The sequence below is a fragment of the Lissotriton helveticus genome, chromosome 5_1, assembly GCF_964261635.1.
Source record: "Lissotriton helveticus chromosome 5_1, aLisHel1.1, whole genome shotgun sequence".
Taxonomy (NCBI): Eukaryota; Metazoa; Chordata; class Amphibia; order Caudata; family Salamandridae; genus Lissotriton; species Lissotriton helveticus.
This window is the reverse complement of record NC_136065.1, coordinates 721,376,962-721,400,649: the sequence shown is the minus strand read 5'-3', so window position 1 is coordinate 721,400,649 and position 23,688 is coordinate 721,376,962. Positions and strand designations below refer to the sequence as shown.

The 23,688-nt window shown below is 48.7% G+C and overlaps 1 protein-coding gene across 41 annotated transcripts in view; it reads right to left on the bottom strand.

Moving 5' to 3' along the window:
- SORBS1 (sorbin and SH3 domain containing 1) overlaps positions 1 to 23,688 on the bottom strand; it is a 1,860,906-nt gene that overhangs the window by 667,489 nt on the left and 1,169,729 nt on the right. For all 41 annotated transcript variants that reach the window (XM_078643144.1, XM_078643174.1, XM_078643143.1 and 38 more), the window contains one exon: positions 15,613 to 15,668. In XM_078643144.1, coding sequence (XP_078499270.1) covers positions 15,613 to 15,622 — 10 coding nt within the window. In that variant the 5' untranslated portion in view covers positions 15,623 to 15,668. The remainder of the gene's footprint in view (positions 1 to 15,612; positions 15,669 to 23,688) is intronic.

Below are 23,688 nucleotides of genomic sequence, written 5' to 3'. Positions count from 1 at the left end.
CAAGAGCCTTGTTGAATGGCAATAATGGCTCAAAAGAAGCAGGACCTGGTTTAATGAGTCCAGTTAGCAAGGTTTCCTTGATTCTAACAATAGGCAACTATAAATGATGTATTTCTGCTGGCCTTCACACAACTCTGTCTGACCAATGCACGCTCGGACTACAGTAAAAGAAATGCTGAAGCAGAAGTAATGGCTACAGTAAGTACCACTGATCAGTGTTTCCACATATATTTGATGAGTATGACCTGCATCTATAAAAAAGTGGTGTGTATTATATTTACGTTATGTAGATTTAAATTCTGTCGCTGAATTGGATAACCAAACTGACTAATGCATGCGCTGGGTAATGTAGGCATTAATGGCGATATCATCACAGTTCGACCAACATGGCCAACATCGGTTTCAACACACAGGGAGGACTTAACATGTGTGTGTTTCATTGTAAGATCAAGTTCTGTGTATTTGCCTTTAAATGATCCAAATTCTTTGTTAGATGTGAAAATGATTATTTCGTTTTTGAAAATTTGAATTTTCCAAATGTGTGGGGATGTTAGCTAGACATGTTTGCAGAACATATTAAAATGCTTTCTTGATTCTGTATGCATGAAATGAGAATACATGTTAACACTTTGAAAAGGAAAATTAAAAGAAAATATATGGTAGCAGATAACACTAGCATACAGGCATGTTATTGGTAGCTAAACTACAAAGCCTGCACCCATTTTTGGCTAACCATGGCTACTTTTGCATAACTGCTACTATGACACCTCTAGTTTGATAAGTGTAAGTAGAATCTGCTCATGCCCAGGAAGTAATTCTTCAGTTCAATTGAATCTTTCGGAGGAATCTACTCTCCCCACATTATGCCCCAAAAGCTTGTAATACCAGTTACTTACCCACCTACAGAATTACAGGGACTCCCTGGTAATGGTAATTCCTGGGCATGGAAATAACAGGGATTATTCTGTGTATATCAAAGGCCTATTTGGGAGTGAAATATGTTGTGTGTGGTACTCTTCATTAGCCCTATCTGATTGTGAAATTCGGAGTTAACAATTGTAATTAACCAATTAAACTTAAAAAGGCGTCAATACCGAGTACCCACTATATTATTTACCTAGTCAACAGCAGCGGTCCGTGCAGGTAAGCGCGGTGGGGCAGTGGGGGCAATGTCGACAGATGGAGGAGTAGGATTTATTTATTTATTTTATTTTCCCTATTCCATTATCTGTCGACTTCCCCCCTTTCCTGCCCCACCGCCCTTACCAAGCCAACCTGCTCCCAGTAATATTTTAGATGCATTCTTGGTCTCTTTCTCAGTATGTTATGAACCATTTTTTCTCCAGTTGAATTTTGCATTAGACGTGGCACTAACTCCCTTGACTACTGGAAGATGGGGTATTCCGGGACACATTGGCGAAAACAATAGATACCTATAGTGTGGAAAACACAAACACAGCCTCCTCACCATTAGTAGAGTCGGAGGCATTTAAAATAGTGGTAAGAGGGACATCTATTAGCGCAACTGTGGGAGCCCACCAAACTGTTCTCTGCGAGCTGACCCGCGTAGAGGGCTAGTTGGGTTTGCTGGAACAGGCTGTGGTCGAGGATGCAACACATGCACTGGAACTACAAGCAGCAAGAATAGATTACACTTAACTCCTCGAGTGGCTGCATGTCATAGACTAATGGACATATGTGCAGAAATTGCATTCTGAGGCTGATAAATCCGGTACTCTATTGGCCCAGAAGATCAGAGAGATACCCTAACCCATTCCAATCCTTCATACCCTTATACCTCAAATGGTCCACTCAACTACACAACTTGACGATAATATGGCCCTATGCGATTAATATGCGGACCTATACTCAGGTCCTCCCCCTGCTGGACCGTTGGCCATCCATGCCTTTTTGAGCAACTTGAACCTGCCTCAGATACCTGCAGTGAACAGGGAGGTTCACGCTGCCCCACTAGCTGCAGGCACAATTCGGGTGGCCATTAAGCAGTTGCCCCGCAACAAAACCCCGGGAACAGATGGACTCCCAGTTAAGATTGGTACCACCTTTATTAACCACCTGACGCCGCAACTGGAACGCCTGTATTTCTCCCCACTTCCCCCACTTCCCTACTAAAGGCTGGTAAGGCCCCCAATGATATGTCCTCCTAAAGGCCCTTGTCATTACTCTACACTCAGTATTACATTCTGAGTAAGATATTGGCGCACAGGCTTCTCCCGCTACTCTCTACCTTTAAACACACAGATCAATGTGGCTTTGTTCCCTGCCGCAGTGCCTCCCTAAACAAACATTGACTTTATCATGTTATAGATGCGGCCAGGGGACAATATCCACAGGCAGACTGCGTCTCACTGGACCTAAGCCAGGCTTTTGAAACCCTGGGCTGGGATTATATGTTGGCCGCCCTCATACACTTTGGAAATACTTCCAATTAAGAATTAGGTCTGATGGGTTGAACTCTTATACACCTCCCCTACAGCACAGGTATGGACGGGCGAACACATTTCAGATGCATACCCCATTTTCTGTGGTACTAGACAGGGCTGCCCACTATCCCCGTTACTATTAGTTTTTGCACTTGTACCGCTAGTGCGGCGGCTCTGGCATGGAGCAAACAACTGGGGAATACCGTACCTGCCCACAATTCATGTAACATCCTTGACTGCGGATGGTATAATACAGTATACCGAAGACCTCAGTATGAATCTGCCCACAGTAGCTTATACATTTTGATTCTATGCGACGCTCTCAGGGCTTTCCATTAATATTGACAAATTCCATGCTTTTCTCTTTGTGGATATGCCCATTAGACTGACCATACCCTTTGGAGACTAGGCTATACAAGTAGCACCCACTACATTTAGATATTTAGGGATACAAATCTACAGAGACTGGCTGGATTTGTTTGAGGGGAAACTCCAGAAGGGGATCAACTCCCTTAGGTCACAGAGTGCATTCTGGATCATGCTCCTACTGTCGATGGCAGGTCGGCTGGCACTTGTTAAAAGGGTGATGCTGCCACGCCTCCTTTGCTCTTTCGTGATTCTTGCTCGATTTTTAAGATTACTGAATTCTCGCCCTGATAGATCTGGTGTGGCGCACCGGCAAGAGACTACTTAGCCTTGCTAAACTGCAGTTATCGTGGCATGGAGGTGGGCTGGGGGTGCCAGATTTCAAAGCTTATTGTCCAGCGGGGCAGCTTCAATGGCTCTCTTATTGGCTAGCTGGACACAATCTTCAGAACATTGATTAGACGCAGCACATGCTGGAGCAGGGTAACCTACACAAATTAATCTGTCTGGGCTTGCTCGCTCTCCCTAATGCCCCTGTACTATTGCGAGTTACTCTTGCAACTGGAAAATGGCCCTGCGGTACACCGTCCTGATTGCCCCTACGCCCCCAATATACCACTGTTGGGAATCACCAGACAAGCAGCCACTGTAACGAGGAGGTGATTATTCCCATAGGGAGGAGTGACTGCAGTGGGGGTACTTACTGTTTGACATGTTTCAACATGACCCTGCTTAATTATACTAAATTTACCAATCTAGGGATAATGAAAGTCGGAGTACCCTTTGTGGATGTTCAGTCTCCTAACTTGCAACACACAGTAGAATTCTGTGCATGCTTTAACTCACTGAGCCATCTTACCAGCATAAGCAATAGCTCTTATATGAGCGAAGAAAAGATCCAAGTGCACACTTCCCCTGCGAGTATTGACTCCTTAAGAGCGACAACACAGTGCAACAGCACAGACCAAACAACACTAGTACGGCCTCTTATATGTAGTGGGTCAATGTAGAGGGAAAGGAGGATGAATCTGACCGTATTAATGCAGTCCCATTGTTAGCCCATTAAAAGTCTTTCACCTGTAATCCTAGTTCAATTCCAGGGGTATACTCATCAAAGTCATAAGCACTGAATGGTTCCGCCCACGTGCGAGGACCCCAGGAATAGTCCCGTCCATGTGCGGGGACCCCAGAGCATATAAAAAAAACACACATATATATATATGTATGTTTAGCCAAAAACATGTACGTTTTTAAAGAACCATATATAATTTTTCATGCAAACAGGTTGGTCTTTAGAACCCATCTGAGTTTTCTGCCTAGAGTGGTCTCGGATTTTCATGTCAACCAAACTATCACTTTTCCTACTTTTTTTCCTAATCCTTCAAATCCCGCAGAAAGGGCCTTACATTCACTAGACCTTAAGGGGGTACTGAAGTTCTACCTAGACAAGACCAAAGCATTGAGAAAATCAGACCGCCTGTTTGTAAACTATGGTTCCATAAATGCTGGTTGTGCAGCTTCCAAACAGTTCATGTGCAGCTTCCAAACAGTCCATATCTAGATGGATTCTCTCATGTATCACATTGTTTTACCAGTTGGCCAACAAACTTCTCCCAGGCAAACCAAGGGTGCATTCTACCAGGGGAAAGGATTCTAACGCAGCTCTCCTTAAAAATGTACCTATTGCAGAGATTGTTAAAGCGCCCACATGGCGATCAGTGCATACATTTACTTGCAATTACTGTTTAGACTCTGACACTCGGGTGGATGCTCAGTTTGGGCAAGCCTCTCTAAGGAATCTGTTTGGATGATTTATCCTTGGAGTGTTTTGCTGTAACTATGGTGATATTCGTCCACGGGATAGTGGGTATGGCCTTGCTATTCTATTCAGAGCTTATGACTATTGATGAGTATCCCTGGAAGAGAAGGATAAGTTACTTAGCTGTAATCCTAGTTCTCTTCCAGGGGGTATACTCATCAAAGTCACAAGCAACTCCGCCCACCTCCGCGGACAAATATTTTTAGTACTGTAGTGTTTCCTGTCTTGCTTCATGAGTCCTACATGTTAGTTTACCGTAGAAAAGACCTGACCTAACTGGCACCTGTGGTGCATGATGGGAGCAGGGAGGTCTTAAAGGCAGAGTGGCAGTTTATTACTGTTATGGTTTTATCTATGTAGCCTATGGGCTAATTGTCTGCTATTACTTGCCTTTTTCTTTGAAAATAGAAGGCTGTGTTGGAACACTAGAGGAGTGCATGTTCTTTGTTACAGAAATGCTATATAAACTTATTTTTATTTTAAATGAAAAATCCAAAGCAATTTTAGCATTTTAGCCTGTTGAATGATGTTAGGCTGCATGTTTATGTATATGTATGTTTGAAGGTACTACATACATGTTTTTGGGCTAAGCATACATATATATGTATTTTGTATATTCTACGGGGTCCCCGCACATGGGCAGGACTATTACAGGGGTCAACAAAGCCAAAAGAGGAATCCCTGGAATTATTACCTTTGTACTCACTCTCTCATTTATTGTATATTTCATACATTCAGTGAACCTTAAAGTAAATGTAATTATCAATTTACCACACTAGAATGTAACGTTTACAATCTTCTTTATTTGATCATATAAAATGGAAGTAAAACGTTATATCTCCTATTTTAAAATTCAGAAGAGGTTTCTGAAAATGTGCCTAATTAAAACATCATCAAAGAAAAAGGCATGACATGACATCATATACACATATTCACAGTATCTCATCAGGTCAATACAAATTAAAAATTAGAAAAGGAAAGTTTTTGTCCTTTTTTTATAAAAACAAAAGAGAACAATACGTTACAGTAACACAGTATAACAATTTATCACAATTTAAAACTAAGAAGAATTCTAATCATCACAAAATCACAGTACATTAGTAAAGAACCCCTTGCTCACAGTAGCTTAAGATATTATTGCTACACATTTACATGATCCAAAAAAGCCTATCCATTTCTAATTGTGGGGAGTACAGTACCAATAGTTTATGGATATCTGTTATTCCCTGGGCTCTATTTGGATTCTATTTACGGAACAGTGCGTCGACGCGTTTCGGTGTCAAACACATGGATATTGTAACACCTTCTTCAGGACAGGATAAATCTTGGGGTCATCGTTTCCAAAATTTGTGGTATCCTTCTGTATATATAGAAAGATAAATGTAAGGATGGTAACATGTTGAGAGATCTTTTCTTATCATCATCTACAACATATTATTCGCTTCATCCCTATTTGTTATCACAGTCATGTGCATATTCTCACCTCTATTGGCTCCTCATTTTGTATAGGGAAAGTTCCGCTGCATGTGTTTGACACCGAAACGCGTCGACGCACTGTTCCGTAAATAGAATCCAAATAGAGCTCAGGGAATAACACATATCCATAAACTATTGGTACTGTACTCCCCAAAATAAGAAATGTATAGGCTTTTTTGGATCATGTAAATGTGTAGCAAGAATACCTTAAGCTACTGTGAGCAAGGGGTTCTTTACTAATGTACTGTGATTTTGTGATGATTAGAATTCTTCTTAGTTTTAAATTGTGATAAACTGTTATACTGTGTTACTGTAACGTATTGTTCTCTTTTGTTTTATAAAAAAAGGACAAAAACTTTCTTTTCTAATTTTTAATTTGTATAGACCTGATGAGATACTGTGAATATGTGTATATAATGTCACATCATGCCTTTTTCTTTGATGTTGTTTTAATTGGGCACATTTTCAGAAACTTCTTCTGAATTTTAAAATAGGAGATATAACGTTTTACTTCCATTTTATATGATCAAATAAAGAAGATTGTAAACGTTACATTCTAGTGTGCTAAATTGATAATTACATTTACTTTAAGGTTCACTGAATGTATGAAATATACAATAAATGAGAGAGTGAGTACAAAGGTAATAATTCCAGGGATTCCTCTTTTGACTTTGTTGTCTACTGTACCCTGTTCCCTGGAACGAGTGGGGTTTTCTCTCTTTCCTCAAACTATTACAGGGGTCCCCGCACGTGGGCAGGACTATTCAGTGCTTATGACTTTGATGAGTATCCCCTGGAAGTGAACAGTATGCATTTGTATGTGGACCCGAACAAGGCCCTTTGTTTGTGGAATGTTTACTTGAAACTGGTTCATAAATAATGCTGTCTTTTGATATCTATGTAATGTATGAGGGTAAAGGAGTGTAAATAGGCCTAAAGATGGCAGGAAGATGACATTATGCTGCTATCAACCATCAGGCTAAATTCTACATCAGGCCTGCCATCAGGTACCATGCAATAACATACAAAAATGAAAAACTAAAAACGTCCCCAAGGTCCAACTTAATTGCAGAATATTGAATGGTGGATTTCAGGCCTGATGTACATAGACTTCTGTGTGCGATTTCCTAATAGTGAATATTGGGGTTTCGCCATTAGGAAATCACAAACAGCTATGTATAACAGTGTGTTTTACACTGTTTGCGATTCCCAATTGGTAATCAAGGGATCTGCCTCATTATTATTCATAAGGTGGGTCACAATTTGCAACTCAATGGGAATGGCTAGCAGTCACAGGGATGGTGGCCTGCTGGGACCAGCAGACCACCGTTTCTTTGACTACTTTTTAAATAAAATAGTTTATATTTTGAAATGCAGCCCTTTTCCTTAAAGGAAAATGGGATGCATTTAAAAAAGAAAAATGAAGAGTTTCCTTTTAATTTTTCAAGAGTAGGCAGTGGTCCGTGGAACCAGAAACATTGGCACCCACATTCACAAAGGGAAAGGGGTCAACGGCAGCTCCACCACTAAGGCGGAGGAGCGAGCCCCACTACTCAGTGAGCAGTTGAAAAAGGAAAAATAAAATGATAATAACGCAATGTTATTAACATTTTTTCATTGCACCTCAGCTGGTTAGCAGTGTGACTGGGCTGTCACAGGAGCAGGGGGAGGAGTGGTGAGCGCTCTCTTAAGTGCTCATGACGGTTTGGCTGCCTAGCCTTCGGACGGCCAAACAATCATGAGCTCTCAGCATGTTCTCCACCCGCCTGTATGGCATAGCCTTTGTGGAGAACATGCACAGACTACCAGTCCCTATCTGAGTGCCAAACAGCGGTGCTCAGACCAATAACAATGCTGCTGTCACGCAGCGTTGTGATTGGCTAAGGGATTCGGGAGCCTGTGTGCTTCCTGGAGTTCTGGAGTCGACCAAAGGGCCAAAAAGGACCAAGAGGTGGCTGCAGGCCTGCAGGTAGATGATTTTGTTTTCATTCCCTCCTGCCCGCCACCCCGCTAAGTAGCAGCTGCCACTGGAAGGAGTCCCTTGGGGACCCCTTCCAGTTTGCGAATGGGTTACCACCAACTTGTGTGCGAATATTTTGCAACCACATTCCCGGTCACAAAACATTCCTACATACCAGTGAAACTTGAGGTTAGGAAAGGAGGCCTCTGGCACACCCATTCTTAATAGCGACTAGCAAATCTAATTTGCGATTCAGTAATAGCTTACTGAATCGCAAATACGGCTTTGTACATTTAAAAATGCTTTTTTTCAGGTCACAAATGTCTCGATTTTGCGAATCAGGCCTTTTGTGAGCTGAAAAAACCTTTGTACATCTCGGCCATCTTTCTTTAAAGACTTGGGGGACATGAAGTGCTACCTGTTTGGGGGTCCCGGGATTATTGGGAAGGGAAATAACAGGGATTAATCTGTGCCCCTCAAAATGAGGGCCTAATTGGGAGTTAAATGTATTGCATGGGGTACTCTTCATCAGCCCTATCTGAATGTGAAATTTGGAGTGAGCAACTGTAATAAATCAGTTAAATGGAAAAAGGCTTCGAAATAAAATTCCTACCATTAGCAAAACGAATATAGCCCTCAATCTGAGGGAGGCACCGTGTCCCCACTACATTTCCCACCTAGCCAACCAGCCCACAGTTATATTTTAGGCCTGTACATGGTGTCTTTCTTAGTATGGTATGCTATTATTATACTATGGAATTTGCAAGGTCACAAAACAGAAAATGTGACGACCCATGAGACATATTAGCTGGATTCTCAACTATTTTTATATTGCGTGTTGTGACAATAAACATACTGTTGTTTACAGCCTATTGCATAAGTGTAGTAGAGAGGAGAAAAAATATAGAACCGATGATGATGAATGCCCCTGAATAGAAAGATGCTGGCTGGGAACATGGCACAATCTTTATTTGACTTGGACACTACTTGTGAACAAGGTTGGACGGGCTTGTAGGCAATCAGGAAGAGACCGAAGGGCTGGTCTGACAAGCTAGTGTGTGGGCTGGTTTTCTGAGCCTATTTAACAGTCTGCTGCGCCGGTTTTTACTCTTTATTCCACTAATATTAAAAAAACATTGCCTGCAGCAAGCTCAAATCCATGCAGTCTTCCATTCCTTGCAAATAATTCTATAGCGTGTCTACAAGTTCAAACCTGCCTCAATATGCAAACGAGACACTTTTTTTTAGCCATCTAATTAACTAATGGGGCCACTTTGATTTTGGTGCCTGGGCCAGTTTTCTGCCTGCTTGTGAATAAAGTGCACAGACCTATGTATTCTGTATCTTAGGGCCACTAGCTCAGTGCTGCAGGAGAGGAGGGCACCTGGGAAATAACATTTGTGAACTGTATTAAGTCGTGTTTTATCCAATTTCTACTCTGCTTCCAAAAACTGATGAATAACATGACAAAATAGTCTTTCCAATTAGGTTTTTTGCATTGCATCAACTTTACTTTACCTTCCTTGTACGCCCAATCGGTTTACTCCAGGAGGAAAATGACTGTAAAACAAGGCTGTCTGATGTTACACTCACCACAGCACTCAAAATTAGGCCATTACTCTGTAACTAGGATAGACTCATTTACTCACATCCTGGTGAGACACTGCAAGTCAGACATACACCACCTTCAGAGCAGTCCTAGCTCGTTCAGAGGGACAACCTCCCTCTAGGTCACTAGAATACTCTCCAGTCCTAATTTTTTCATCTACATATCATTGTTTTCAGCTGTCTTAGTCTAATAAGTTCAGTGGAGAAAAGTCAAGACTACAATACCCAGAATGCATTAAGCTATCAAACGAAAGCTCTGAAATGGAAATAGTCCTTGATGACCTGGAGGGAGGTGGTACCCTTAAGCTCACTAAGCCAGCCGTCTTCAGATTTGTGAATGATGAGCACGGTCGGACTGGCCAGTAGGGCGATCAGCGGTACAAAAGGGGGTGGTGATGGACGGAGCATCCAAACCAATCAAACACTCACACCCAGTCAAAAGATCTGGGTTTAATCCATCAGTCAAAAGATCTGGGTATGATCCATCACCATTCTTTAGCCCACTCTGCCACCCCAGTTCAGACATGGCTATATGCAAATCAGTCTGACCCTGTGCCTCATGGGAACAGTCCAGCCCGAACTGCCAAGCCATGCCTTCCCTGGACCGGAAACAAGCTTCCGAGGACCGGTTTCTGGCATTACAGCCGTCTTCAGCCCGGCTTGCTTGAATCCAGTGGCAAAGTGAGCAAGGGACTCACGTCTGAGCATACCCAGCCACACTTATGGGGGGCAAAAGCAGTACAAAAGGGGGTGGTGATGGACGGAACATCCAAACCAATCAAACACTCACACCCAGTCAAAAGATCTGGGTTTAATCCATCACCGTTCTTTAGCTCACTCTGCCACCCCAGTTCAGACATGGCTATATGCAAATCAGTCTGACCCTGTGCCTCATGGGAACAGTCCAGCCCGAACTGCCAAGCCTTGCCTTCCCTGGACCGGAAACATGCTTCCAAGAACGGTGATGGATCAAACCCAGATCTTTTGACTGGGTGTGGGTGTTTGATTGGTTCAGATGCTCCGTCCATCACCACCCCCTTTTGTACCTCTTTTGGCCGCCATAAGTGTGGCAGGTTATGCTCAGACGTGAGTCCCTTGCTCACTTTGCCACTGGATTCAAGCAAGCCGGGCTGAAGACGGCTGTAATGCCAGAAACCGGTCCTCGGAAGCTTGCTTCCGGTCCAGGGAAGGCATGGCTTGGCAGTTCGTGCTGGACTGTTCCAATGAGGCACAGGGTCAGACTGATTTGCATATAGCCATGTCTGAACTAGGGTGGCAGAGTGGGCTAAAGAACGGTGATGGATCAAACCCAGATCTTTTGACTGGGTGTGGGTGTTTGGTTCAGATGCTCCGTCCATCACCACCCCCTTTTGTACCGCTTTTGGATGCCATAAGTGTGGCAGGGTATGCTCAGACGTGAGTCCCTTGCTCACTTTGCCACTGGATTCAAGCAAGCCGGGCTGAAGACGGCTGTAATGCCAGAAACCGGTCCTCGGAAGCTTGTTTCCGGTCCAGGGAAGGCATGGCTTGGCAGTTTGGGCTGGACTGTTCCCATGAGGCACATGGTCAGACTGATTTGCATATAGCCATGTCTGAACTGGGGTGGCAGAGTGGGCTAAAGAACGGTGATGGATCAAACCCAGATCTTTTGACTGGGTGTGGGTGTTTGATTGGTTCAGATGCTCCGTCCATCACCCCCCCCCTTTTGTACCGCTTTAGGCTGCCATAAGTGTGGCAGGGTATGCTTAGACGTGAGTCCCTTGCTCACTTTGCCACTGGATTCAAGCAAGCCGGGCTGAAGACGGCTGTAATGCCAGAAACCGGTCCTCTGAAGCTTGTTTCCGGTCCAGGGAAGACATGGCTTGGCAGTTCGGGCTGGACTGTTCCCATGAGGCACAGGGTCAGACTGATTTGCATATAGCCATGTCTGAACTGGGGTGGCAGAGTGGGCTAAAGAACGGTGATGGATCAAACCCAGATCTTTTGACTGGGTGTGGGTGTTTGATTGGTTCAGATGCTCCGTCCATCACCACCCCCTTTTGTACCGCTTTTGGTCGTCATAAGGGTGGCAGGGTATGCTCAGACGTGAGTCCCTTGCTTACTTTGCCACTGGATTCAACGCAAGCTGGGCTGAAGACGGCTGTAATGCCAGAAACCGGTCCTCAGAAGCTTGTTTCCGGTCCAGGGAAGGCATAGCTTGGCAGTTCGGGCTGGACTGTTCCCATGAGGCACAGGGTCAGACTGATTTGCATATAGCCATGTCTGAACTGGGGTGGCAGAGTGGCTAAAGAACGGTGATGGAACAAACCCAGATCTTTTGACTGGGTGTGGGTGTTTGATTGGTTCAGATGCTCCGTCCATCACCACCCCATTTTGTACCGCTTTTGGCCGCCATAAGTGTGGCAGGGTATGCTCAGACGTGAGTCCCTTGCTCACTTTGCCACTGGATTCAAGCAAGCCGGGCTGAAGACGGCTGTAATGTCAGAAACCGGTCCTCGGAAGCTTGTTTCCGGTCCAGGGAAGGCATGGCTTGGCAGTTCGTGCTGGACTGTTCCCATGAGGCACAGGGTCAGACTGATTTGCATATAGCCATGTCTGAACTAGGGTGGCAGAGTGGGCTAAAGAATGGTGATGGATCATACCCAGATCTTTTGACTGGGTGTGGGTGTTTGATTGGTTCAGATGCTCCGTCCATCACCACCCCCTTTTGTACTGCTTTTGTACGCCATAAGTGTGGCAGGGTATGCTCAGAAGTGAGTCCCTTGCTCACTTTGCCACTGGATTCAAGCAAGCCGGGCTGAAGACGGCTGTAATGCCAGAAACCGGTCCTCTGAAGCTTGTTTCCGGTCCAGGGAAGGCATGGCTTGGCAGTTCGGGCTGGACTGTTCCCATGAGGCACATGGTCAGACTGATTTGCATATAGCCATGTCTGAACTGGGGTGGCAGAGTGGGCTAAAGAACGGTGATGGATCAAACCCAGATCTTTTAACTGGGTGTGGGTGTTTGATTGGTTCAGATGCTCCGTCCATCACCACCCCCTTTTGTACCGCTTTTGGCTGCCATAAGTGTGGCAGGGTATGCTCAGACGTGAGTCCCTTGCTCACTTTGCCACTGGATTCAAGCAAGCCGGGCTGAAGATGGCTGTAATGACAGAAACCGGTCCTCGGAAGCTTGTTTCCGGTCCAGGGAAGGCATGGCTTTTCAGTTCGGGCTGGACTGTTCCCATGAGGCACAGGGTCAGACTGATTTGCATATAGCCATGTCTGAACTGGGGTGGCAGAGTGGGCTAAAGAACGGTGATGGATCAAACCCAGATCTTTTGACTGGGTGTGGGTGTTTGATTGGTTCAGATGCTCCGTCCATCACCACCCCCTTTTGTATCGCTTTTGGCCGCCACAAGTGTGGCAGGGTATGCTCAGACGTGAGTCCCTTGCTCACTTTGCCACTGGATTCAACGCAAGCTGGGCTGAAGACGGCTGTAATGCCAGAAACCGGTCCTCAGAAGCTTGTTTCCGGTCCAGGGAAGGCATGGCTTGGCAGTTCGGGCTGGACTGTTCCCATGAGGCACAGGGTCAGACTGATTTGCATATAGCCATGTCTGAACTGGGGTTGCAGAGTGGGCTAAAGAACGGTGATGGATCAAACCCAGATCTTTTGACTGGGTGTGGGTGTTTGATTGGTTCAGATGCTCCGTCCATCACCACCCCCTTTTGTTTCGCTTTTGGCCGCCACAAGTGTGGCAGGGTATGCTCAGACGTGAGTCCCTTGCTCACTTTGCCACTGGATTCAACGCAAGCTGGGCTGAAGACGGCTGTAATGCCAGAAACCGGTCCTCAGAAGCTCGTTTCCGGTCCAGGGAAGGCATGGCTTGGCAGTTCGGGCTGGACTGTTCCCATGAGGCACAGGGTCAGACTGATTTGCATATAGCCATGTCTGAACTGGGGTTGCAGAGTGGGCTAACGAACGGTGACGGATCAAACCCAGATCTTTTGACTGGGTGTGGGTGTTTGATTGGTTCAGATGCTCCGTCCATCACCACCCCCTTTTGTACCGCTTTTGGACGCCATACGTGTGGCAGGGTATGCTCAGACGTGAGTCCCTTGCTCACTTTGCCACTGGATTCAAGCAAGCCGGGCTGAAGACGGCTGTAATGCCAGAAACCGGTCCTCTGAAGCTTGTTTCCGGTCCAGGGAAGGCATGGCTTGGCAGTTCGGGCTGGACTGTTCCCATGAGGCACATGGTCAGACTGATTTGCCTATAGCCATGTCTGAACTGGGGTGGCAGAGTGGGCTAAAGAACGGTGGTGGATCAAACCCAGATCTTTTGACTGGGTGTGGGTGTTTGATTGGTTCAGATGCTCCGTCCATCACCACCCCCTTTTGTACCGCAGTAGGGCGATCAGGCAGGGTCCAAAGGTTTGGTCTGACAGGTCAGTTTGTGAGCCTTTTGTTTTTGCCTGCTTGTGGGCCTCTTTATGGTTTGGTGGGCATATTTTTAGCGTTGATGTCCCTGATATTACTATCACAAACGTCACCTGCAGTAAGCACAAATGCAAGAAGTTTCCTATGCTCTTCCAAAAACATATCGTTTGTAAAGACAAACGTGTCTTTACAAGCTGAATACTTATCCAATTTGCAAATGTGGGTCTCTTTTTTAGCTAACGGAGTCGCTAATGGGGGACCACTTTTATTTTGGTGCCCAAGTCTATTTTCTGTCCCAGTCTGACTCTGACGATGAGGCCAGGTTTTGTACACAGCTGTGCTAGTATTTTTAAACCTCTTATTTTTCTCCAGTGAAAATGATTTGCTCTGTGGATAAATCCCTTCTGTTGCATGTCTTTGATATAGAGGGGATGTTTCTTTCATTTTCTTACTCTGGAAAAAACTCTGTAAACACAATCCCTCCTGCCTTTTTCAATAGAACTTTTCTGTGTGGTTCCCTGGTTGGATAGTCATTCAAAAATTGCGTGAATGCAGAAAGAACTGTCTGTGTGAGTGTTCACATTTCCTTACATGGCCCATCCACGAGCATACCTTATACTTCTCTTTTCCTGTCTATAACCCTGACGTTCTCGTGGAGAAGTCCACCACGTTGTGATGAATTTCTGCATGGGAAGCAACTCAAAAGCCCATTTTGTGAAAGAGGATAGCTGGTTTCCGGGCCACTATACTGATTGTTTTGCAGGCATTCACACAATGGAAGTGTCATTCATAGGTTCTAGCAAATCCCCAAACTTTCTCCTTGCATGGTGACTTACGACTTGATTAACTTCAACGTGACATAGAAAGGTATTGGTGAGTAATTGAATAAATACTGTGTTGCATCGGTGTCCCCAAAAGTCTGGTGTGATGCTACAGCGGGCCAGCAAGAGATCCTCTTTAAAGAATTCTTTGGCTGGAAATCCTTAACATATAAAGTGCTGTCTCCTTGGGATTACCCATCAGGGAGGCTGTGGTAGACAGGGACATCAGCACTCGGGTGTGTATCTTATACAGAAGCTTCTCTGTTTCAGGGTAACATCTGAGCTGTCACTGGGAAGACTGTGATTTCAAGAAAGATCAAGAGTCAATGTGTCCTTCACCTTTTGATACACAAGCAAACTCTCGCAGATCAAGAGTCCCACGCAGGGAGCCCTCGCCTGGAAGAATCAGCCAAGGAAACAGGAAGTGGCCACACTGAATTGTGGAATTAATAGAACTTGAAGGTCAAAGGTACTGAATTATTTGCAAATATATCACATCAGGACGAAAAGCGGGTAGAGAAGGTGGGCACGCCGCCTTGATACACGTGTGCATGCACAGCAGCACCAATGTGGCTTATTAACTGGCCACGGGTGAGCCTCAACAGCCATTTGTATCATCCCATAAAACTGTGTATGAATCTGCCAACATGCATTATTTTCATGTAGTGAATACGCTTACAATAAATACTCCACTTACCTGAGCTCATTGTCACAGATGAACTTGCCTGCTTCGTTTCCCGAGTTTGATTATCTCTGTTTAAATGAGAATAAAATAATACCATAAATATTCTACATTTAAAATGGAATGCAAACACATGACAATATAATCTTGAGACAGTTTCAGCTGTCTCCCAGAGGATTGTCTGTCTGAATATCAATAGCAAAACGTTTACATCCATATCTTCATAGAAGAAATGTTCTAAAGATTTAGGGACATATTGCCAAAGAGTTTACGCAATGCTGTGCAGCAAGGTCAGTCGCTGCATGGCGTTGCATGAACAGGAGAGGGCAGAACTGTGTAATGTCTTCCAAGCAATGGCATCGTTCTGCTCTCTCCATGCACTGGTACCCTTGTGGTTGTCTAGCTCCAAACTAAGCACCACAGCGCCTTTGTGCAACAGTGTGTGCGTTGTGGTCAGTATAGGTTTTGTGCTGGAAGGGCTACCTGCCTGCACAAAAAAGACTATCCTTTCATGCTATTTCCTGTTCGGATAATGCAAAAAAATATACAAAGAGGAAATGACAAGAAGTAAATATATCTAATTTTGTTACACCAGCCTCAGATAGGGGTATCTTTTCGGAACAAATCCATGTATACCATTCGTTGTAGCATCAAAATTCATAGGTGGATGCAGGGGAAAGCCCATGCATCACCCATGTAAGGCTTCCATGGCGCAAAGTAGTGTAAGGCAGCACAATGCGCTGCCTTACATTGCTTGTTTTTATTTTTACACAGCAATGCAAATAGTGATTTGCACTGCTTTGTAAATACTAGAGACGATTATGCATTGGGTCTGTGTAACGCAAATCTGGTGCAAAACCTTTCTAAATCTGTGACTGACTGCGTAGCAAGACACAAAAACCAATTTAACTTTCTAGTAAAGTTACACACAGATTACTATTAATTATTCTTAGAATACTAGCCTTATTACTCTAAGGGCCAGATATATGAAGCATTTACCGCTTGCAAACGGCCCATCAGGCAGTTTGCAACCAGTAAAAGGCATTTTGGCATGTACAAAAGGCAAAATGCGACAGTAACTTGTTATCGAATCGCATTTTGTTTTTGGGAGTCGATATTAGGAAAGTGCATGTTTAGGGAGTCCCATCCCAATACCGAATGGCACTGGTATGTAGGAATGTTTTGTGACCGGGAATGCCGCCACAAAACATTCACTATTAACACCGACTTCAAGTTGGTGGTAACCCATTTGCAAATGGGAAAGGGTCCTCAGGGCCTGCATCTTTGTGAAAGATTTCAAGCTGTTGCTTCTGACTCGTGAAGGACATCTAATAATGGCTTGAGGTTCTGCAGCTATATGAAAGGCCAGACCTATTAGCCATGCCAATGCTTGTCAACCTAGGAGTTGCCTTAAAACGACCTGCTGCCTTTTGAATACAGCCTTGCACAGAATGTATTTTGCGAGCAAGCAGAGAGATTGGTTTTGTGATGTTCCCAACTCATTGCCTAAGTGTTGGACCTGGCCTCGTGGCGTGGTTCCCCCCTTTCCTCAGCACCCCGTTAGCACAGCCCTGCACCCAGAATCCCCTGGTCGTCCTGCTCCCTGTACGCCCAGACCCCGTAATCGACGACCAGCCCCGCATGCCCCGACCCGCTTCCCAGCTCCGAGCGCCCAGAACCTGCATGCCCCACAGGGCCCGGCAGCCATTTCCCTTCCCGAGATCCCTGACTCCCTGGGCCTAGCATGACCCCGGCCCCAGCGAAACTTAGACTCCAAGGCGCGCCAGTCCCGGCTGGGGGGTAAAGGGCTCCCTGAGTGAGATAAGACAGGGAGTTTCGATGGCACCTCCGGCCTCCCCTGAGAGACTGGTTTCTGTCACACCTCTGGCCTTCCCCTGTGGGCCAGTTTCGATTGCACCTCTGGCCTCCCCGAGTGCTGGCTCCAGACCTGCTGGGTGTCTGGGAATTCCCGGACGCCTCTTCAAAGGGATCAAAGAGCCAACCGCCGGACCTCCCCAACGACCAACCCCCAAGGCCTGAGACCTCCGCCTGCGAGGGTCCGGACATCAAAGGGCCAATGGACTATATCAAGGCCTGCCCAACAACTAGCGGGCAGTTGTATCCTGGACAAGAAAGCCCTGCTGATCTGATCGCGGCTGACCCTTGGGGAAAGACTGAACCTTCGAACTTCTGAGCCCTGCTGACGCTGTCGCGGCTCCTTCTCGTAACACGGAACTTGAACATCGGAGCCCTGCTAACGCTGTCTCGGCTCGTCCTTGCAAAGACGGAACTAAGACCTCGGAGCCCTGCTGACGCTGTCGCGGCTCGAGCTTGAACTCGAAAGAGATCTTCGTGAAACCTCCTGAGCCCTGCTGACGCTGTCGCGGCTCCTCAAGAACACCTCCGGATCGAGCCCTGCTGACCTCGTCGCGGCTCGAGGAGTACTCTGGTCCGGCTGGACCATCGACGCTACCAACACGACCTGAGTCGACTCGAAGTGAGTGAAGCAGCTAGTACGACCATCATCTCCCGTATCCCCCGGCTCGAGGATTGAGAGCTGTCGCTTCGTACTGGCCTAAAGACTGAGACTGTCCCGCTTCCCTCTTCCTTAATTCCCAAAGACTTTACGATCCCTCGATCGCTTGTAAATAAGAGTGCTGATTTCTTCTTACTGTTTGATAAAGAACTTGTCACTGAAAACCTACGGTGTGGTGTCTGTTCGTAAGTGTGGTGTGAGCTCAGTGTGAACGATCCTAGACTCGAAGTCCTCCCCGGTGGGGACCTCACGTTAAGACTCGGCAGTTATTGTGGGAGAGGTGGGTCCCGGGGTGGTCGGGTGAGCATAACCTGGCCCTCTGAGATCGCCCCTTCTAACATTGGTGGCAGCGACGCGATAAGAACCCACGTCTAGGGATCGTACAGTAACTGACACACTACCCGAACAAAGAACAACCATGAGTCTCATCCTAACGAGCGACAAGACCACATTCCAGATGGACCTTCTGGAAGATTATACCCACCGAGAGCTGAAGCAATTCTGCAAAGATCTCCATATCACTACCACTGGGTTAAGCACCAAAGAGGACTTCCAAAAAGCCCTGACAGCATGGGTAGAGGCCGGAGCACATCTTCCCCAGCCAGAAGAAGACGGTGGTGAGAGAGGGCCACCGACCGAAACCCGCGTTAAAGAGGGTGAGAGAGCAGATTCCCCGACGCGGAGTCCCAGCACGGAGAGAGGTCTGTCACCGGAGGAGATGACAGACCGAGAACGCAACCGAAGCCACGAGCTAGAGCTGGCACGCCTTAAAATAGAAGGAGAGCTCAAGTTGGCCGAGAAGAAGCTGGCCATCGAGCAGTTACGGCTACAAGGAGAACTGGAGGAGAAGAAACTCCAGAGGGAACATGAAGGCAAAAGACTCCAGCTGGAGCACGAGCGCGGCCTGAAGGAGATAGAACTGAAGGCCCAGAGCGACGACAACCGAACCTCGGGGACCTGAGAAACCGTTCCCCCGGCGGAACCAAAAGTCCACATCCCCAAGGATGTGGTAAAAGAATATTACAAGAACGATGATATCCAGCAATTGTTCAAGGCCTACGAAGTCATTATGACCTCCCACCGAGTTCCGCAGAAGGATTGGGGAGCCGGGCTGTGGGGTCGATTCCTCAGCGAGGGGAGGGACACCCTACTCGATCTACCGTTCTCCGAGCAAACATCCTACAGCCACATGAAAGAGGCCCTCCTCACAAGGTACGGGCTCACCCCAGAAATGTACCGACAACGGTTTAGAGACTGCAAGAAGATCCCCGGCACCACATGGGTGGAATATGTGAATTTCTACAGCCGGGCCTTGGAAGGGTGGATCAAGGGCAGCAAGGTGTCCACCTTTGAGGGGCTCATTGATCTCATCGCCTATGAACATTTGTGCACTAATTGCTTTGTGGAACTGAGACAGCACCTTCTGGACAGCAAGTTGGCTGACCCCCGGAAGCTGGCCGTCGAGGCAGATCGTTGGGTGAGCACCAGAGTCCCCCGGGGTCCCGGGGGAGACTATGGCCGAAACGAGCAAGGATCTTCCCGCCAGAGGGGAGGGGGGGGTCAGGGTAGACAGAGGGGGTCCCAGGTAGGGCCCCACGAAGCCCCCCAGAAACCAGTCCGGAACCTCTCCTCCCACAGCGAGAGCAGGGTTTCCCCCAGCCAAACCAGGACCCAGAGTCAGCCTAGCCTGCTTCCGATGCCAGCAACCAGGGCATTATGCCGGTGACCCCCAGTGCCCCCTGTTCAAGAAACCCGCTGCTGCAGGTCCCCCAGCGCGCCAGCTAGCCTCCGTAGCCTTAGAAGAGGAAGAGGGAGAGGATTCCGAGGGGGGTGACCCAGCAGCCATGATTTTGGTCTCCCTGGGTGATAGGGAAATTGTCCCCGGAGACACCCTGCCAGACAACACTGAGAAGTACCGACAGCAGGTGACCGTCAATGGCCACCGCATAGGGGCGCTCCGAGACACAGGGGCCAGCATTACTGCAGTAAAGTGTCACCTAGTCACAGAAGACCAAATTGTACCCCACGCCTCTTGCCGGGTGATCTCCGCTGACAATTCCATTCGCACCTGCCGAATAGCTCAGGTCCCGTTCGAATGGGGGGGTGTCTCCGGGGAGTTACGAGAAGTGGTCCGCACCGACATGCCCGTGGACTGCCTGCTCGGTAACGACCTTAAGAGCTCCCCGTGGAAGCAGGTAGAACGAAGGACTCACCTGGAGATGGTGGGCCTGCCCGAATGGGCCTGTGTGAGCACCCGATCCATGACCGCCGGAGTATCCTCCCCGGAGGGGGTAGAACCCGAGAACTTCCAGCCGGTCCCCGATGATCCCGAGGGCCACGGATCATCCGAAACCCCAGAGCTGTCCCCCAGTGAGAGCCTTGTCCCCGACGCAGGTCCCCTCGGCCCTGACGTCGAACAGACCCCGAACTTGGACGACCTTCCTGAGTTGGCCCAGTGGCGCCAAGAGGGAGGACCGTCCCGAGAAGAATTCTGCCTGGAACAGACCTCCTGTCCGTCCTTGGTTGGGCCGCGGCAGCAGGCCACCGCTCAGGCCGCCGGTGACCAGTCTGGCTCCCACCTTGTCTATTGGGAAAACGGCCTTTTATACAGCGAACAGAAGTCTGCCGAGCTAGGGTCAGCCCGGGTGCTAGTGGTACACCTACGCTTCCGCGGCTTCCTCCTGACCCTGGCCCATGATGTGCCCCTGGCGGGACACCTGGGACAAGACAAAACATATCACCACCTGGTCACGCACTTTTACTGGCCCGGCATGCGCTCCGATGTGGAGGCCCACTGTAAATCCTGCCCCACGTGTCAGGCCAGCGGGAAGAGCGGCGGGAGGCGCAAGGCCCCCCTCCAACCCTTCCCCGTGGTCAGTACCCCCTTTGAGCGGGTGGGAATAGATATCGTGGGGCCTCTTGACCCCCGGACCTCCTTAGGCCACAGGTTTATCCTCGTCCTGGTGGACCATGCCACCCGATACCCCGAACCAATTCCCCTCCGAACGGTGACGGCCCCCGTAGTGGGGCGGGCCCTCATGGGAATCTTCTCCCGGGTGGGATTCCCCCGAGAAGTAGTGAGCGACCGAGGAACAAACTTCATCTCGAAGTACATGAAGTCCCTCTGGCAACAGTGTGGGGTGACGTACAAGTTAACCACCCCATACCACCCCCAAGGTAACGGCCTGGTTGAGCGATTCAACCGGACCCTCAAGGGAATGATCATGGGTCTCGAAGAGCCCCTGAGGAGCAAGTGGGACGTCCTCCTTTCCTGTCTCCTGTTCGCGTACCGCGAAGTCCCCCAGAAATCCTTGGGGTTTAGCCCCTTCGAGCTGCTCTATGGGCACCCCGTCAGGGGGGCCCTCAGCTTGGTTAAAGAAGGTTGGGAGACGGCGGCCCCGGAGCCCCCTCCGGATGTGTTTCGATACATCCTGGCCCTCCGAAACCAGACTCAGAAGTTCCGAGAACTGGCCGAGGCAAACCTCGAGGCCAGTCAAGAAGAAATGAAACGTTGGTATGACCAGAATGCCACTCTGGTCGAGTTTCAACCGGGGCAGCAGGTCTGGGTGATGGCCCCAGTGGAACCCTGTGCCCTGCAAGACAAGTGGACAGGGCCCTTCAAAGTGGTGGAACGCAAGAGCCAAGTGACCTATCTCATTGATGTGCAGTCCCCCAGGAACCCCTTGAGGGTCCTTCATGTGAACCGCCTCAAACCCCACTTCGTGCGGTCCGAGTTGAGTTTGCTCCTCGCCACTGACGACGGAGAGGAAGAGGAAACGGAGCCTCTCCCCGATCTCCTGTGTGCGAAGGAAAAAGATGGCTCCGTAGAGGGAGTGAGTCTCTCCTCCTCCCTCACCCCTGAGCAGCGCGAGGACTGTCACCAGTTACTGGGACAATTCTCGGACCTTTTCTCCCTCATCCCCGGCGTCACCGGATGGTGCGTCCACGACGTGGACACCGGGGACAGCCCTCCGGTACGGCACAGAGCCTACCGCGTCCCTGACAGAGTCCGGGCCTGCATCAAGGCCGAAGTCTCTAAGATGCTAGCTCTAGGAGTGGTCGAAGCCTCTGACAGCCCATGGGCCAGCCCCGTGGTCCTGGTTCAGAAGGCGGTGCTGTTCCCGAGCTGAGGTTCTGCGTAGACTACCGCGGGCTCAACGCAGTCACCAGAACCGACGCTCATCCCATTCCCCGAGCAGACGAGCTTATTGACCGCCTAGGGGCTTCTCGCTATCTCAGCACGTTCGACTTGACCAGCGGATACTGGCAGATCGCCCTCACCGAGGGGGCCAGAGAAAGATCCGCATTCTCCACCCCGGATGGTCACTACCATTTCGGGGTGATGCCCTTCGGGATGAAAAACGCCCCCGCCACCTTCCAGAGGCTGGTTAACCAGGTACTGGCTGGGTTGGAAGAATTTAGCGCCGCGTATCTAGACCATATCGCGGTGTTCAGCTCCCACTGGTCCGAGCACCTCCAACACCTCTGGGAGGTGCTGAGGGCCCTGCAGAGGGCCGGTCTCACCATTAAGGCAAGCAAGTGCCAGATCGGACAAGGGTCCGTAGTCTACCTGGGCACCAGGTCGGAAGCGGGCTCGTAGCCCCCCTCCAGCCCAAAATCGATGCGATCGTGGCCTGGGAGGCCCCCACAATCCAGACGGAAGTGCGGGCATTCCTAGGGCTCACGGGGTACTACCGAAGATTCATAAAAGGATACGGCAGCATCGTAGTCCCCCTCACGGAGTTGACCTCCAAAAACCAGCCGAAGAAAGTTAGCTGGACCCCTGCCTGCCATGCGGCATTCGAAGCATTAAAAGACGCCATGTGCACTGCCCCCGTACTACAAGCCCCCGACTACTCCAGAGAGTTCGTGGTCCAGACGGACGCGTCCGAGCATGGCATCGGAGCGGTCCTATCCCAGGTGAACGAAAACGGCCTAGACCAGCCAGTGGCATTCATTAGCCTGAGGCTACTCCCTCGAGAGCAAAGGTGGAGCACCATCGAGCGGGAGGCCTTCGCGGTGGTTTGGGCCCTGAAGAAGCTGAGGCCCTATCTGTTCGGTACTCACTTCCGGGTCCAGACCGACCACCGACCCCTCCGGTGGCTAATGCAAATGAGAGGGGAAAACCCCAAATTGTTGCGCTGGTCCATCTCCCTCCGGGGGATGGATCTCACTGTCGAGCACCGGCCTGGTGTTGACCACGCCAACGCAGACGGCCTGTCCCGATTCTTCCGCCTCAGTGAAGAGAACCCCCAAGAGGATGGGTAGTTCTCTCCGCCTTCCAGCTGGGGGGGATGCGTGTTGGACCTGGCCTCGTGGCGTGGTTCCCCCCGTTCCTCAGCACCCCGTTAGCACAGCCCTGCACCCAGAATCCCCTGGTCGTCCTGCTCCCTGTACGCCCAGACCCCGTAATCGACGACCAGCCCCGCATGCCCCGACCCGCTTCCCGGCTCCGAACGCCCAGAACCTGCATGCCCCACAGGGCCCGGCAGCCATTTTCCCTTCCCGAGATCCCTGACTCCCTTGGCCTAGCATGACCCCGGCCCCAGCGAAAC